At 45.3% G+C, this 17,098-nt stretch overlaps 1 protein-coding gene across 1 annotated transcript in view; it reads right to left on the minus strand.

Moving 5' to 3' along the window:
• IKBKB (inhibitor of nuclear factor kappa B kinase subunit beta) overlaps positions 1-17,098 on the minus strand; it is a 74,855-nt gene that overhangs the window by 17,008 nt on the left and 40,749 nt on the right. The window contains exons 6-13 of the mRNA XM_077773112.1: positions 11,592-11,665; positions 11,075-11,089; positions 10,529-10,618; positions 8,190-8,314; positions 3,887-3,994; positions 2,652-2,781; positions 2,119-2,313; positions 1,165-1,279 (exon numbers count right to left, since the gene is read on the minus strand). Coding sequence (XP_077629238.1) covers positions 1,165-1,279; positions 2,119-2,313; positions 2,652-2,781; positions 3,887-3,994; positions 8,190-8,314; positions 10,529-10,618; positions 11,075-11,089; positions 11,592-11,665 — 852 coding nt within the window. The remainder of the gene's footprint in view (positions 1-1,164; positions 1,280-2,118; positions 2,314-2,651; positions 2,782-3,886; positions 3,995-8,189; positions 8,315-10,528; positions 10,619-11,074; positions 11,090-11,591; positions 11,666-17,098) is intronic.

Below are 17,098 nucleotides of genomic sequence, written 5' to 3' on the forward strand. Positions count from 1 at the left end.
TGTATCCCATTAATAGCACAAGCACGTACCAGTCAGCAAATACCTGCTGATTTGAAGAAACACTCTGTGAACCATGTAGAGTCAATCACACGTACACTGGCTCTGATGCTTTCAACAGAAACCTTTATGTTTACGATACTTAAGGTCATATGAAGTTTTCTAAAATCCAGCTTCGACCAGTAGTACTGGAACATGATTAAATAAGCAATAAGTCTGGAACTAAGACTCTGGACCCTAGATCTGCTTATTGTGAGTGAGTGAGTGTGTAAGAGTGTGTGCGTGTGTGTATGATAGCAGGAATGGCAGATGCATTAAAATGTCCATCTAACACTCATACAATGGAATATTATACAGGTGTTAAAAATAAGCAGCTCTGTGTGCACCAGCAGGGGGAAAATCTCTATACACATTGTATGCTACCATACACTTTGGGGGAAAGTACATACACACTTTATAATGCATAGAATACCCCTGGAAGGTAGACCCAAGAACTTGACAGGAGTGGTCTCCTTGCAAGAAACTGGAAAATTGGGAAGAGAGGCTGGCTTATTTGTCACTGTGTATATTCTTTTATATCTTTTGATTTTTTTTGTATCATGTATAAAATATAAATAAAACTTCAAAAATAAATAAAATGGCCATTTGATTAGAACAAGTTCAGAGGCGCAAAGGCAGCTTTCTCTGTCCTATGTTTAGAATTCTGTTTGTGAGGCTGAAATTGAAGACTTCCTTTACTCTTTTTTGGCTGGGCTACTCCTAAGTCCCAAGTAAAGAAGATTGCCCCAGTGACTGGATAAGCTCGTCTCGTTGGTGTGGACCCCTCTCCTGGTCCATGACTGTCCCTCCTACTCTGTCCCAAGCATTGTAAGTGATTATTAAAAAAATTTTTTTAATGTTTACTTATTTTGAGAGAGAAAGAGAGACAGAATGTGAGTGGGAGAGGTGAAGAGAGAGAGGGAGACAGAATCTCAAGCAGGCTCCAGGCTCTGCACTGTCAGCACAGAGCCCAGTGTGGAGCTCGAACCTACAAACTGTGAGATCATGACCTGAGCCGAAGTTTAGTGCTTAACCGACTGAGCCCCCCAGGTGCCCCACAAGTGATTATTTAAGAAACCAAAAACAGAAACAGAAACAAAAACAAAAACAACCCAATGATGTTCTTACGGATACAGCTGACGCTTTCAGGCTGGGGCCGTGGGGAGATCTGAGTCTCATACGTGATTTTACTGTTGTCAAAGAGGAAGACGAGATCCATGTCCAATGTGCGGCCCTCATTCAGCTGCAAAAGGACAAGAGGAAGTTGAGATCTTGTGGATCCCACCCCCTCCTCTTCCAAGTAATAACAAAGAGATTTCAGGGCATGTCCCACTATTTAGCGACGGCATCATCTTCAGCCAGCAAGTGCTGAGCTCCCATGAAGCCTTTCTTAATGACTCCAGCCTAGACCTCCCTTCCTGTTCCTTTTACACTTTTTTTTAATGTTTATTTTGTTATTTATTTTTGAGGGAGGAAAAGGGAAGAGAGAGAGGGAGACAGAATCCCAAGCAAGCTCCGTACTGTCAGTGCAGAGCCTGAAGCAGGGCTCAAACCCACAAACCATGAGATCCTGACCTGCGCTAAAACCAAGAGTCGGACGCTTAACCGACTGAGCCCCCCGAGGAGGCCCTTTTACATTTATTATCCACACGCACACCTCATTCACAACTTATTACATTCTATCTTATTTTCTACTGTCTTTACTGTGCAGTTGAGATGTTCGCTCTCTCCCTCCTCACCCATGGCTGTTTCTCACATGTTCACTTTGTCGGTTCTTTGGGGGCAGGGACCAAGCCCCGCATAGCTGCAGACGTCAGCACAGCTCTGTACACAACAGTTGTGGCTGATTCGGAGGAATGAAGCACTGCTCTGGCAACAGAGCCCATAGAAAGGCACTGAGTGGTCTCAGAGCACCAAGTCAAGTGCGCAGGATTCATGTCTCCTATTAGACCACGCAGGGGATCTCACATTCCAACTTATCTGCACTGAGTGACAAAACAGAGCTGAAATCTGCGTGCGCAGTTATTCCCCTGGAGGCAAAGCCAGGAAAACCGGGGTATTGTGCAGGGAGCGGGGCTTCACCTTCCCCTCCGAAATACACTGAGTCGCCGGCTTGTCAGGGATCAACGCCAGACCAGCTTCCTGCAGCAGCTCCTGGTCCTCCTCAGGGATCCCTGTGTCATTCTGGATTCTGGCCTTCAAGCTCTGCAGACTCTCGTCCTCTGTCACTGGGTAGGTGTGAATGATGCCTGTGACCATGTTCAAGATGTGAACCAGCTGCAACACAACCCATATGTTACTGGAAACTAAACCCCGTCTTTACGGAGAGGCCCACCTGCCAGCATTTCCCAGCCATACGAAGAAAGGGGCTGCTGGGGGAAGGGAGTCTCGGTGCCAGAGTCTGCACATTCTGGTCCTTAATGCTGCTCTTTGTCCGCAGTGTGACCTCAGAACCGATGTCAGTCAGCATGGGGGCTGACGCTCTCACAGGAGCCTTCCTTTCCACGGCTCAGATGGCCCGTGACTTGCTTTTGCAGGAGCTCTTCTTTGTCCCCAGCCCTGCCACGGCCCATCGGGGACCCACTGCCTTGAGGCTAGTCTGGCTCCACACTCACCTTGAGGTTTAAGATGTCATCCAGGGCCTTGAAGCAGCCATTGGGCCCGTACACGGGATCAGTGCCCCTCTGTCGTGGGTGCCACATCAGCATCAGCTGCAGCCACTTCTCCAGTCGCTGTGCCAGGACACTGAGAGGAAGATGAGCACACGATAGGAGACCACTCCAACACCAGCCTCAGGAGGCCTTACCACGCACACCTCACGTGTGTTCACCGCACTCATAGCCACGGCAGCCAATACGTGATGACTGAAGATGAATTAATCTGACAGATAGAGAACGCTTCCAGCCAAACAAATGATTCGGGTGCTGTCCTGATCTGCTACAACACCCCCTGAAGTTCAGGATTTCTCACCAGACCAAACTTCCACCTGGCTGCATGAGAAGGAACTGTGAAGCTCTTTAAATGCACTTTATAGGCATGTCCCACCTCCAGGCAACACCCCCATACAATCTAGACCCCGTGCCGCCAGATTTGTTTTGTGAATCCACCCCCGTCCGCAAAAGCACTCATGGTTCCCCCAACAAAGTTCATGCCTCTTTCTGGGCACAGGCCTACCTCATGCACGTGCTCTCAGCCTCCACAGAGGCCAACTCCCTACTCGCTGCCTCCTGCAACATGCCTTTGCTTCCCCCACTCCTTCCCCCTTGAATTTCCAGATCCTTCCAGAAAGTTCCAGCTCATCCAAAGTCATTCCATATATCTCTAATGCACTCCCCATCCTCTAAATACGTATGGTGATTACTTCCCATGCTACTCAGGTGTGTGTGGCTGCCTTGCTGTTTGCTTTTGTACTATTATTCAACACTGGCATTGCTATTTGTTCATATATTGGCTCTAAGACTGTCATGCTGTTCAAACTACAAAGGTATTTGTTGACTATGACACAGCATGAGGTTACACAGGAGTGCAAAGAGAAGTAAAAATCCCATACCCTGAAAAGGCTTACAGTTGACTAGGAGATAAACGCTATACAAAACCAAATGTAGTACAAGGTAGACGCTACTAAGGGCAGTAAGAGGTACAGATAAATTACTATGTGAATTTAGAAAAGAGAGGCTTTCTAGATGGGGTGAGGGGGTGGAATCCATTCTAAGTTGATGACTGAGACGGTCATGTCAAGTTCTTAGTCACAGGATGATAACTTGATAATCTATTTAAAAGCTATCAGGTGTCACCGCAGACATTCTAAAAAGGGAAGAGAAGCTCATAGAGAAGTGCCGCTGGGCCTTACCTGTTCAGATTATTGGGGTAGGGTAAGGAGCTGGAAAACTTCACTGCTCCATTCAAGTCTTCACTGACAACAATGTCCATCTCACTCTTCTGCCGGACTTTGGAATGCCTGCAAATGTGTTATCTCCTTAATTACAGCCCTTAAGTCACTCAGCAGGCAGGAGACATTGTACATTGGTAACATGTCGCTTTACAGCTGTACAGGATACCCCTAGGTTGCAATTTTATCTTTGGGTAACAGTGCATTTGCTCTCTGCTAGGATGCCTTCCTTCCGAGCACGATAGTCTGTACTGCCTGAAGGAACCATCTTGTGCCCGGAGTTCCACAGTCGGTACTGCTTCTCCTTATCATTTTTTCTAACCCAAAATTCATGTTTTGAAAGAGGGTAAAATTAGAACCTCCGAACCAGGATCCCTGCATGCAGATCACATTTATAGGAAAAAACGCACACCACATGCATGCACAGTGTACTTTCCTCTAAATGCATGTTATCTCTAATGACAAATGAACGCTTACATTTCCCAGTTTAGAGAACTTAACGGCTGCATCTGAAATAGTATGTAAAGGGAAAAAAATTTAAATCCAACTAGTTTCAAACCTTTTTGGTGATGAGGAAGAGAACTTAAATTTGAATAATGCTTCATAGATAACCAAGTACTTCAGCAATGAACACACACTTCTTTGCCATGATAACCCCAGGTGGTAGACACTGGTTTTAGTTCCCCGTGCAGTGGTAAGGAAATAAAGATCAGGTGACTTGCCCGAGGTCACACAACTAAAGAGTGGCAGAAATGGGGACCCAAATCCCAAGTCTGCTGTTTTTTCCACTCTGGCTGAATGTCCAAGTCTTTCCTTTCCAAAAACACCTGGGAAATTCAGATAAAAAATGTTTTAGACCTGAACCCTTCTCAGCAGCAAGGGGTGAGTTGGCCTATCTGCAGCTGGCACACGGCAGAGGCTGGTGGTTCACAGCTCTGGCTGGAGCGGTGATCACTGTAAGGCAGGTGCACCAAGACTGCCGTCACAAACGAGTGACACAGGTGATCCTCTAATAGAATGCTTAGTCTGTCCATGGGAAATTATAAAAATAAAAGGCTGTAGTAAACAGAATGCTTATGGCTTAGGTCCTGTAATGTATTCCAAAGTAGGATTGTAATAGAATTATAAAGCTCAGATCACATCTGCCTGAAATTACTCTCCACCTACCATCCGAGAGGAGAGAGTGGAAGTTTTAAAAAGCTGTCTAAGGCATTACAAAGCAGGTGAGACAGGCACTTCTCACAAACTATCCACCAAACGGCTCCTGACTGGGTGTCTGAGTAGCCTAGTTGAAACCATCGGCTGGCCTTCCAGCACCGGGGAGGGGCATTCTAAGAACCTGATTCTGCAGACAGCAGATGCCAAGAGATCAGGGATACATTTTCAAATAGTACTTGTTCTTCTGGTAATAACGGATTTTAGCTCATCTTATTCAAAATAATGGTAAAGCTTGCCATTTGAACTGAAGAAATGCAACAATTCCTTGGTTAGTTAGAAACACCATTGATGTATAGATATACAGTATATAGTGTGACTATAAATTAATGAGCTAATTCCTCAATATTCTAGAACCTATGCAGGTCAAGTATTTCTTGTTTTATTTAAAACAATATTTTTTAATGTTTATTTTTATTTTTGAGAGAGAGAAAGAGAAACAGAGCACGGCATGGGAGGGGCAGAGAGAGGGAGACACAGAACCTGAAGCAGGCTCCAGGCTCCAAGCTGTCAGCACAAAACCCAACATGGGGCTTGAACCCACAAACTGTGAGATCATGACCTAAGCCGAAGTTGGACACTTAACCAATGGAGCCACCCAGGCGCCCCCAGTATTTGCTTGTTTTAAAATAAATCACCACAGGAGGGCATTCTTTGCCACCTCACCAGACTCTTGAAGAGCAGGAACCTGGCCTCTTTCACCTTTGCACTTCCAGTGTTTGGCTTATACATGTTGACTGAACCGTGTTGCCATCATATGAAACCACTCTCCTAGAATTAATTTCCAAGGCTCCATCTTAGAAAATAAATAATTCATGATGTAAATACTTATCCTTTCAAAAAGTTAATGTTTTCACTACTTCCAGAAAGGTATTCAGAAAAATGATAATAGCCAGTGTTAGCAATAGTGTGGTAAAAGGGGCAGCTTTGCATGTTTCTGGTAGAAACATTATTTATACAACCTTTCTGTTGAGCATTTTAATACCTATCAAAAACCTCTAAAACGTGCATAATCTTTGATCAATAAATTCCACTCCTAGGAATTATCCTAGGGAAATAATTATGGATATATAAGATTTCCTCACAAGGACATTACTCTTGGTTTTATTTTAAGAAGAAAAAATGATAAACCACCCATGCTTCCAATAACAGGGGATAAGTTAAATAAATTCCAGTATAGCCACTCATTTGAATACCAAACGGACATTACAAATAATGAAAAAAACATAAAGCATTTTCAATAGTAAGACTGAACAGCAGGTTATAAGAAAGTAGGTATAGCAACTTATGGATGTTTCTTTTTTTTTTTTAAAGTATAACACATACGCTGAGGAGCCCGGAGACACACAGGAATGTTTGTAGTGGTTGTTTCTGGATTGTGTGAAGCCAGTTCCCATGGTGTAAAAATGCTCTGGGAGCACATGCAGGAGGGTTCATATTGTGCCGTAACTGATGTGAGAAAGGGGTGAAACATATAAACGAGCCAACAAGCAAGTACAGGCCAATTCGTACCCGTACGGAACACCCTCGGAAGCGTCCTGAAAACTAGTGGTATCAGGTGCCTGTGGGAAAGGAAGCCGGGTGGCTGGGAGGCCACTAAGAGATGGCTTCTCTGTGCACATTCTTTTTATACCTTTGGAAGCTTGAACCCTGTGAACTTATTACTGCTCCTAAAAGACACTCAAAAACTGAAAATAAAAACAAAATTTGGAACAACAGTAGCATCATTTATGTCTGTGTGGGGCCTCCCAAGGGACCCTCTGAATGAAACCTGATTTAGGGGGGATGTTCATTTTTAAATTACGTATTTTGGTAATGATTCTCCTTCACATGTACCACGAACACTTATTTTTGTAATAAAAAAAGTAAAGCTATAGAGTAATTCTTTGAAAACTTAACTGTATCCTTTGGTTTGTTTCTTTTTTTAAAATTTTTTTAAATGTTTTTTTATTTATTTCTGAGAGTGACAGCGTGAGCAGGGGAGGGTCAGAGAGAGAGGGAGACACAGAATCCGAAACAGGCTCCAGGCTCTGAGCTAGCTGTCAGCACAGAGCCCGATGTGGGGCTCGAACCCACAAACTGTGAGATCATGACTTGAGCTGAAGTTGGACACTTAACTGACTGAGCCACCCAGGGACCCCTCCTTTGGTTTTTTCTTAAAATTTTTTTTGGTTAACTTATTTGTGTACACAATTGTTAACATTTTAAGCCACTTTGTTATGCTTCTGAATAAAAAATTGAGGGACACCTGGGTGGCTCAGTTGGTTAAGCGTTCGACTTGGTTTCGGCTCAGGTCATGATCTCACAGTTTGTGGGTTTGCAGTGACAGCATGGAGCGTGCTTGGGATTCTCCCTCCTCCTCTCTTTCTGCCCCTCCCACGCGCTCTCTCTCTCTCAAAAATAATAAATATTGGGGCGCCTGGGTGGCTTAGTCGGTTAAGCGTCCCACTTTGGCTTAGGTCATGATCTCGCGGTTCGTGGGTTCAAGCCCCGCGTCAGGCTCTGTGCTGACTGCCAGCTCAGAGCCTGGAGCCTGTTTCACAGTCTGTGACTCCCTCTCTCTCTGACCCTCCCCTGCTCCCGCTGTCTCTCTCTCTCTCCTAGAAATAAAAATAAATAAATAAATATTTATATTTAAGCATAATAAAATTTGCCGACAGTACATTTCCATGTAAATACTCCTCCTTGTCACACGTACATCCCCTTTATTTGTCTACGAATCCACAGCATCCTCCAAGGAGGTGCACACGCATATACAACAGTCTGTAAATGTACTGGCATGATGCCACTGACCATAGAGTAAACATCATTTATACGGGATAATGCTTAACAATTGTTTTACTTCTCCAGGTTTTTGGAGTCTGGGCTGCCTACATGCTGGGCCCTCACAGGGCTTCCTCTCTGGGAGACAGATCACCGAAGTCTCGGGCCCAGGCTGGGAGCGCTCCGTGAGAGGGGAACAGGTGAAGGATGAGTCTAAGGTAGAGGGGCACCCTCCTCCCCGCAGGTGGTGCTCCTGGCCCCACCCACAGGCCCCAGCCCTACTCACCACTGCACGGGCTGCCAGTTAGGGAGGAAAGGTCGGAAGCCCGTGATGCACTCAAAGGCCAAGGTGCCGAAGCTCCAGTAGTCCACGGTCACTGTGTACTTCTGCTGCTCCAGGAGTTCCGGGGCCTGCATGAGGACAGGAGGTGGGGAACACCTGAGCCCCTCCCTTTTCCGAGCAGCCACCCCTGGAGGGGGCAACCAGCCCTTCTAATCATGTCCTCACACTTGCCCGAGTCTCTCCAGAGGTAGCTGGCATGTCCACTCAGAGGTGAGGGGCTGACCGCCAGTGTAGCTGGTGGTGTCTAGAATTTTTCTGTACCTCATTCACCCCTGATGCTGATACAAGGGCCCCTAGATGTATATTTAGGTAGGACCAGAGTACATCATATGCCTCTTGGGTGCAGTGTCCAGGTGGGAAGTTACATACAACAAGGAAAATGATTACAGGCTGTGTACACTAAATGCAAAATACATTAAATGCTGACTGAGTCTCCTAAACCAAGATGATTTAGGGCATGTGGCCGTACAGTGGGACAGGACATTTACAATCAGGCAGGAAAAAATGCCAGAGGCATGACTGATGCCCAACAGAGAGAGCTGGAGTGACTAGGCGGGCATGGAACCCGGTTCCAAAGAAGGCTCCTGCGAGGAGACATTCTAGAAAGGACCATCACAAGCAAAGGCGTGGAGACAGGACCGTGCACAGTCTGGCTAGAAGTGTCGCACTTCTGGAAGGGCCACGGAGTGCAAACCAAGAGAATGTGGGGGGTGATCAGATCAAGCTCTGGATCTGGTTATGGACAGAAGTTTTAGTTCCTGAAGGTGAAGGATGTGACTGAACCTCCTAGTCAGAGCTTGGGGTCCCCCGACTTGACCGCTGCTGAGCCCATGAGGATTCCAGAGGACACTCAGCAGGACCTACGTAACTACATGACAGGGACACAGGGGCCTGGATCATAGCTCCCCAGAGTCATCACTCTGAAAACTCTACTTCACTGGGTAGGTCGTAAATCTGTGGAGCCCATGATAAATCAGTGGAGCCCAATGGAGTAAAAATGCACTCAATTGAAGAGACTTTCAAGAATTTCTTTTTCTTTTTTAAGAACTTGATAAAATACTTAAGCTTATTTAGCCCAGTGGCTTTTGACCCTTTATTTCTTACACTGCAGACCCCTTTCCCAATCAAAATTTTACTGGTTGTTACCATCCACAAGCGACTCATTACCAAGACTTACTGAGTCTCTTGGTAGGCATTTCTTGACTGTTTTTCTCTCCACCCACCCCCCACACACACACCCCCCGCCCCGNCAACAGCCTCCTTACCACTCACCCACTATTTACTCTTGTTCAGTGCAATTCAATCTCCACTCTGTATCAAGAACGGTCTTTTCAAAGGGTAAGCCCAACCCTCCTCCAACTTATAACCCTTCAATGTCTTCCTGGTCCTCCTTTGCTTCAATTTCCTCTCCTTCCCCGACCCTCAGCCCCTTTCTTCTACTCACCCTGCAGGTCCCAGACACGGTGAGGTCCCCCNNNNTGTATTCTGATAACACCCTGAACTTTCTCCTTGTAACACTTATCACAATTTTAATTTCTTAGTTATTTGTGTAAGTTTGGGGGTAATGCCTGCTTTCTCGCTAAGCTCTAAGCTCCTTTTAAAGACCAGGGAGGGGCGCCTGGGTGGCTTAGTCGGTTAAGCGTCCGACTTTCGCTTGGGTCATGATCTCGCGGTCCGTGGGTTCGAGCCCCGCGTCGGGCTCTGTGCTGACTGCCAGCTCGGAGCCTGGAGCCTGTTTCAGAGTCTGTGTCTCCCTCTCTCTCTGACCCTCCCCTGCTCACGCTGTCTCTCTCTCTCTCCTAGAAATAAATAAAACATTAAAAAAAAAAAAAAATTTAAAGACCAGGGGGATGCCTGTCTTCCTTCCCATCACACCACAGCTCCTAGCACAGACATAGACTACACTCAGTCAGCACTTTCCTGAATGAATGATTCACACAGAACCCCAAAATAGACCAAATAACGGACAGAAAGAGCGGGAGCTCAGAGCTCAGCTCCTTCTCGGTGGCCTTTTCAGACAAAATACCAAAGCCCAAGATGTTATGGGGTGTGGGAGAGGGCACGCACTGGCAAAGCCCTTCAGATGTCAGGGAGGATGTCCATATCCTTCCACTGGGCCTCTGTTGGGAAAACTTGCTGACTTGAACAGATCACGTCTCTTGTCATACAACAATTCCTATACATCTGGGAACATCTGAATGGCTGGTGGGACAGAGAGGAGCCGCATAAGTCCGGCCAGCAGGGAGAAACTGATAAGCAAACATGTAAATCCCGTTTCTTACCAGGTATTGCAGGGTCCCCACAAAGGAAGTACAAAGACTGCCCTGATCCAGTTCCTTGGCATATCCTAGGTCAATAATTTTGTGTATTAACTGGAAAAAGAAAAAAGGAGAAATCTGAGGGTTATGAGAACATTGGTGACACAGCAGAGGATATTTCTGAATTCCCAGCTGGTATTAGATCCTCATAAACATGAAATATTTACATAGGAGACTGCCTCCAACATGGTAGATGTAGGGCAAGAGAAGATATAACTGTAAAAATGCTGAAAAAAAGGCGCATGTTCTCCTCACTCTGCAGCTAATCACCACAGGAAAATCAAAATGAACAGACTATGCAGCAGCCCTCAAGACTGCTAAACCAGGCTTGATGATGTGAAAGACCTTTTCAGTAAATACCTTCAGTTCTCAAATCTTAGAACCATTTGTAAGAATGGGTGTGAACTGGAGCAAAGGTGAACGCTGCGATAGTCATGGGTCAGGCCCAGGATGCTGACGTCTCTATCAGAAGAGACTGAGCGGCCCACAAGTTGGGTTACTACATTCCACTCGGCTGAGCCCCTGCTCGCCACCCCCAGCTAAGCAAACAAAGCTGTGAAAGGGCACAGGCACCAAGCCGCATGGGGAGGTCACTGCCACACCCAAGCAGGAGGGCCCCTGAGGAGGGTCCCCAGGAGCTCTGGGGAAGCTGCAGGTTGCACCAGGCTCTATGCGCGGCTGTTGGTTCCAAATGCCTCCTCTCCGCCACGTCCAGAACCAGCTAGAGCTGGTTTCCAGCTAAGCATCAAAAATTGCGCTTCCAAACACACAGAAAGCAAAAAGTCTATTTCCTAGAAGTGCTGGTCCCAAATGCTGGGGTGGAGATGGGAAGAGAAACATTTTCCTTATCAGATTCCGGCAACTAGGCCAATTAACAATGTAATCATTCAAGCTTGCCTCAATCTGTGAGCAAGACTTTTCGCTGAATTCTGTTTCAAATCAAAAGGTGTTCCCAGAGAATCAAAGCAAGTATAAAGTCAAGGAAACACAAATATAAACAAAGATACAACATGTGTCCCTTCACCACCNGCAGGACGATGTTTTCTGGCTTCAGATCCCGATGGATGATTCTGTTTTCATGAAGGTATCTAAGTGCAGAGGCTGAGAGGGTAGAAAGCGGAGTCAATTTTCATTAAACCTAAAAAATGTGTTTCATTTCAAAATTGTCTATACTATGAAAGATGAATACTGGGTGCCCCTACAATGCACTCTGACTTTCAGTTCAGACTCATGAGGAGGGACAGGGCCCGGGGCAGAAGCTCCTGGGGTGAAGTGAAGGGGACCTGGTTACTTGAGGAAAATGTGGCCCACCACAAGCATCTGGCTTCTTCATGCAAAGAACTCTTAGCATTCTGTCTGTGAGGTCACCGATTAGTCTACAGCAGCGGTTCTCAAGCTGCACTGCCCAGACCAGCAGCATCTGAGCTGGTGAGAAATGCAGGATTCTTGGATCCCACCACAGACCTAGTGAGTCAGAAATGTTAGGGATAACCACCCTCAATCTGTGTTTTAACAAGATCTCCAGGTGATGCTGATGCTGATAAAAGTTTGAGAAGGGGAATATCTCTGGTGTCTTTACGAAGCCGTACTCATCAAGACAGTATGGTACTGGCACAAAACAGACACACACATCAATGGAACAGAACAGAAATCTCAGAAATGGACCCACAACTGTATGGTCGACTCATCTTCAGCAAAGCAGGAAAGAATATCCAATGGAAAAAAGAAATGGTGCTGGGAAAACTGGGCCAGCTACATGCAGAAGAATGAAACTGGACCACTTTCTCATACCATCCCCCAAAATAAATTAAAAATGGATGAAAGACCTAAATGTGAGACAGGAAACCATCAAAATCCTAGAGGACAACACAGGCAGAAACCTCTGACCTTGGCCAGAGCAACTTCTTACTAGACACGTCACTGAAGGCAAGGGAAATGAAAGCAAATATGAATTACTGGGACCTCATCAAGATAAAACGCTTCTGCCCAGCAAAGGAAAAAAATCAACAAAACTAAAAGGCAGACTACAGAATGGGAGATGATACTGCACATGACATATTGGATAAAGGGTTAGCATCCAAAATCCATGAAGAACTTGTCAAACTCAACACCCCCAAAATAAATAATCCAGTTAAGAAATGGACAGAAGACATGAATAGCCACTTTTCCAAAGAAGACATCCAGATGGCCAAGAGACACATGAAAAGATGTTCAATGTCACTCATCATCAGGGAAATACAAGTCAACACCGTGATGAGATACCACCTCACACCCGTCAGAATGGCTGACATTAACAACACAAGAAACAACAGGTGTGGAGGACACGGAGAAAGGGAAACTCTTTCCCTCTCGCACTGTTGGTAGGAATGCAAACTGGGTGCAGCTGCTCTGGAGAACAGTAGGGAGGTTCCTCGAGGAACTAAAAATATTTGGTTTATGTGCTTGGGTGAAGAGCCAACAGGGCGAAGCTACCATCTGTGGGATTGTGACTGAACGCCTCCAAGTCAGAATCCAGCCCACGGGGAACTATACAGCAGCACTGTGGGGGCTTGGTTGGCCTTGGATAGCCAGGGCCTCACCATTCCACCGCCGCACACTGGGACCAGGGTCTGGTGCAGACAGCCCCTCCTCCCAAGCAACGGGGTGCATCCAGAAAGGAGGCCGCCCCCTCGGCCCTCTCATAACTCTTGTTCCTGAGGAACCTGGGGCTAAACCATTCTTAGATGACCTGCTTCTGAGTCAGGGTTTCAAACACCGCAGAGCAGCTCCCTCACTGCGATCTATTCAAAGTCAGCCTTTGACACAGGGTTTGTAAACAAAGGAAAAAAAAAAAGAAACTAAATGTAGAACTGCCCTATGGGCCAGCAATTGCACTATTAGGTATTTACCCAAAGGATACGAAAATACAGATTCAAAGGGGTACACGTACCCCAATGTCTATAGCAGCATTATCAACAATAACCAAACTATGAAGAGAGCTCATATGTCCATCAACAGATGAATGGATAAAGAAGATATAGTGTGTACACACACACACACACACACACACACACACACACACACACACACACACTGGAATATTATGCAGGCATCAAAAAGAATGAAATCTTGCCATTTGCAAAGACGTGGATGGACATATTTTGCTAAGCAAAATAAGTCAGAGAAAGACAAATACCATATGATTTCACTCTTATGTGGAATTTAAGAAACAAAACAGATGACCATATGGTGGGGAGAGAGGGAAATAAACCACAAGAGTCTCTTAACAATAGAGAACAAACGAAGGGCCGATGGAGGGAGGTAGATGGGAGATAGGATAGATGGGTGATGGAGACTTGTGATGAACACTGGGTATTGTACGTGAGTGATGAATTACCTACACCTGAAACCAATATAGCACTGTATGTTAACTAAAATTTAAATTTAAAAAAAGGGAAAAAGAATTAAAAAAGAGAAATGAAATACAAGTCGTCAACTAGGGAATGGCTGGACAAATTATGACAGATCCATGTTATAGCAGGCGACTGTCTTAAAATCATTTAAGTATACAGAGAATACAACTTAGAAGCAGACAATATGACTCAGAAGGATGTCAAAGATGGGTATGTTTTGTTTAAAAAGATAATAAGCAATGACAACACTAAGAGGTTCAACAATAAGGCTTCCCTATGCCACCACCCTGCACTCACACTCTCTTTCTCTCTCTCTCTCTCTCTCTCACTCAGCACACCAGACAGAATGCAGGCAAACCAGGGAGGTGGGCAGCCTTTCCTGTCTGCTCTGCAAAGCAGGAGGAGAAGGTCTTCCACAGAAACCAAGTGGCCAGACACACCACATAACAAGACTTTTACGCTGAAAGTTTCCTAAAAATGCATCTGAAAGTCAAACCCAGATAAACAACTGACTTCCATCTTAGTAGGGGAGTTCCAGCTCAGAATATAAATTAATTATGAAACCTCCAATTACAACTGCCCTTTTAACAGCCTTTGATCATACAGTTCCAGTATTTCATACTTGTTCCTTATTTTTCTTTTCTTTCATAACCGAATACAGTAGATTGGCTTAGGTCCAACGAATGTCCCAATGAAATGAAAGACATGCTGCTTTCAATGCACGCCCCAAACATCCCACTCTATCTTGTTCCCAACTGTATTAACTTTTAAATCATTTTTAAAATTTTGTTTATTTTTGAGAGAGACAGAGCACAAGTGGGAGAAGGGAAGTGAGAGAGAGAGAGAGACACAGAATCTGAAGCAGGCTCCAGCCTCTGAGCTGTTGGCATAGAGACTGACGCCGGGCTTTAACCCACAAACTGTTAGATCATGACCTGAGCTGAAGTCAGACACTCAAGTGAGCCACCCAGGCGCCCCTTTTATTTTTAATAATTTTTTTTAATGTTTACTTTTGAGAGAGACAGAGACAGCCAATTGCATTAACTTTTAAAGACTGATGCTTCTGACCGGCACTTCCATTTGCGTTTTACTAATTTTTATTAAAGAATCAAGGCAAAGTACAGCAAGACACTCAAGCAACTGCACAAACACAGCCCTGCATGCAGGGATGGTGCAGCTGAACCTGAACTCGTGGCTGGCAGCGAGCCCTACGGGCAGTAACTCAACACGTGTGTTCACTGATGGACTCACAAAAGGCCTATTTTGGCACCTAATAAGAGTGTCAGAGCACAATATATAAAAGCAGAATACACGGAAGTTGAGATTCATTGTATTCTGAGCAAGAGCACATGCCCAGGCTGAGACAACCCCTCTCTTGTCAGATGTGGACATCTCCATGCATATAACATGGGCCACAGGCTAGTGAGACGTGCCCAGAAGCGCCCAGTGCTGGAGAAGAGCCTTCGGGCCAGATTGGAAGCGCCACCCTCTACACCAGGCTGCACAGGAACAGTCACCTGATGTTTGGTGGGGAGGCACGCAAGCTGGTAACTCATACACGGACGACTATTAATAGCGGTCTATTTATGCCGAAGCAACTGTACATGACAAACTTGAATCCTCATTTCAGGGCAGTCATTTATGCTCAAACACGTCTGCCCAATTAATATTGACTATGGAATTAAAGAATTCTTCAGGTATCGTTACAGGCAATTTGTTGGACTGAGTCACACAGTCGAAATTTTGACGGGCAACAACTCTGAGATAGCTCCCCTTGCAGACTCAGTCTTTAAAAAGCGTGGCCTGACTGTGCTACAGTTTACAAAACAGTGCTGGAACAGCAGTGCCACGAAATGAATCACAGTTGTCTCAAGTGGAGAGAACCTAATTTAATTGGATGGAAAATGAGAATTTGAGATTAAGGAAAATACCTTTGCATCTGAAAGTTCATTAAAAATCTAAACCCCCAGTGATAGTGAAAATACACATATATAAAAATTGAAAACCACACCACAAAGCATGAAGCCGAAAAGTTAATTTCTCACATTCCAACTGTAGAATGGAGTTGTAAGAAGCACCCACTGTATGTGAACTTTTAAGCTACACCCTGGCATTTCCTAGGAGAGCTGACACGGAGAGCATCCAGGCTAAGGACCTGCCACAGGGAAAAAAAGCCTCCTTCTGTTACTGCTGTCAGGAATGGCATCCGGGCAGTTGCCCGAGCTTTCCCTTAGCCCATGAGAAGATGCACATATATTGACTGAAGAATGCGATGCTCCTGGAGTTCTTACTGATGAACCAGAGTTTCAAGTAACAGTTCCTGTAATATTTTTTTCAGATTACAGACCACAAATTAGGGGCCAGCTAGGACTGGCTAGATTTCCATGTAGAAAAGTGGTTTTGCAAGAGTTGTATCCATGAATCCCGACTCACCACATTCCCCATTTAAAGGGATTACTAAACTCCCTTAAGAACATTCCATAGAATGTTTTGGATACATTCCATAGAAAAGAAATGGGAAAGTAAATGTACCAAAAAGGTGAACCAGAGGTTAGAAGAGAAAGGAAAGACGTTACCAATTGGTTTAAGTCACCAATGGGTAAGAAGTACAACAGGATGTCTGTTCACTCAATAAAAGTGGACTATGTGCCTATGGTTAAAAAAGAGACAACAGGTCCAAAACGGAATCATCTGTGCTAAGGCCACCCCAACAACGGGGACTTAAGCCCTAACCTAACTGCATTTTCAGCCTCTCCTGGTAATGTAATCTTAACTAGTCAGTCTGGAACTAGCTGGTCAGCACTAGTGGGGTAATCTGCCTGACAGACTCCAGCTATCCCCCAAAGGAAGGTGACCTTGCCTGAAACATTCTACTCTTTGCTAGTGACTTCCATGTTCCTCCCCATTCTGCCTATAAAAGTCTTTCATTTTGGGGACACCTGGGTGGCTCAGTCAGTTAAGCGTCCAACTTTGGCTCAAGTCATGATCTCACAGTTTGTGGGTTTGAGCCTCGTGTTGGGCTCTGTGCTGACAGCTCAGAGCCTGGAGCCTGCTTCGGATTCTGTGTCTCCCTCTCTCTGTGCCCCGCACCCACTCATACTCTGTCTCTCTCTCAAAAATAAACAAACGTTTAAAAAAAAAA

Source organism: Crocuta crocuta, unplaced genomic scaffold, assembly GCF_008692635.1.
Source record: "Crocuta crocuta isolate KB4526 unplaced genomic scaffold, BGI_CrCroc_1.0 scaffold177, whole genome shotgun sequence".
NCBI classification, from domain to species: Eukaryota; Metazoa; Chordata; class Mammalia; order Carnivora; family Hyaenidae; genus Crocuta; species Crocuta crocuta.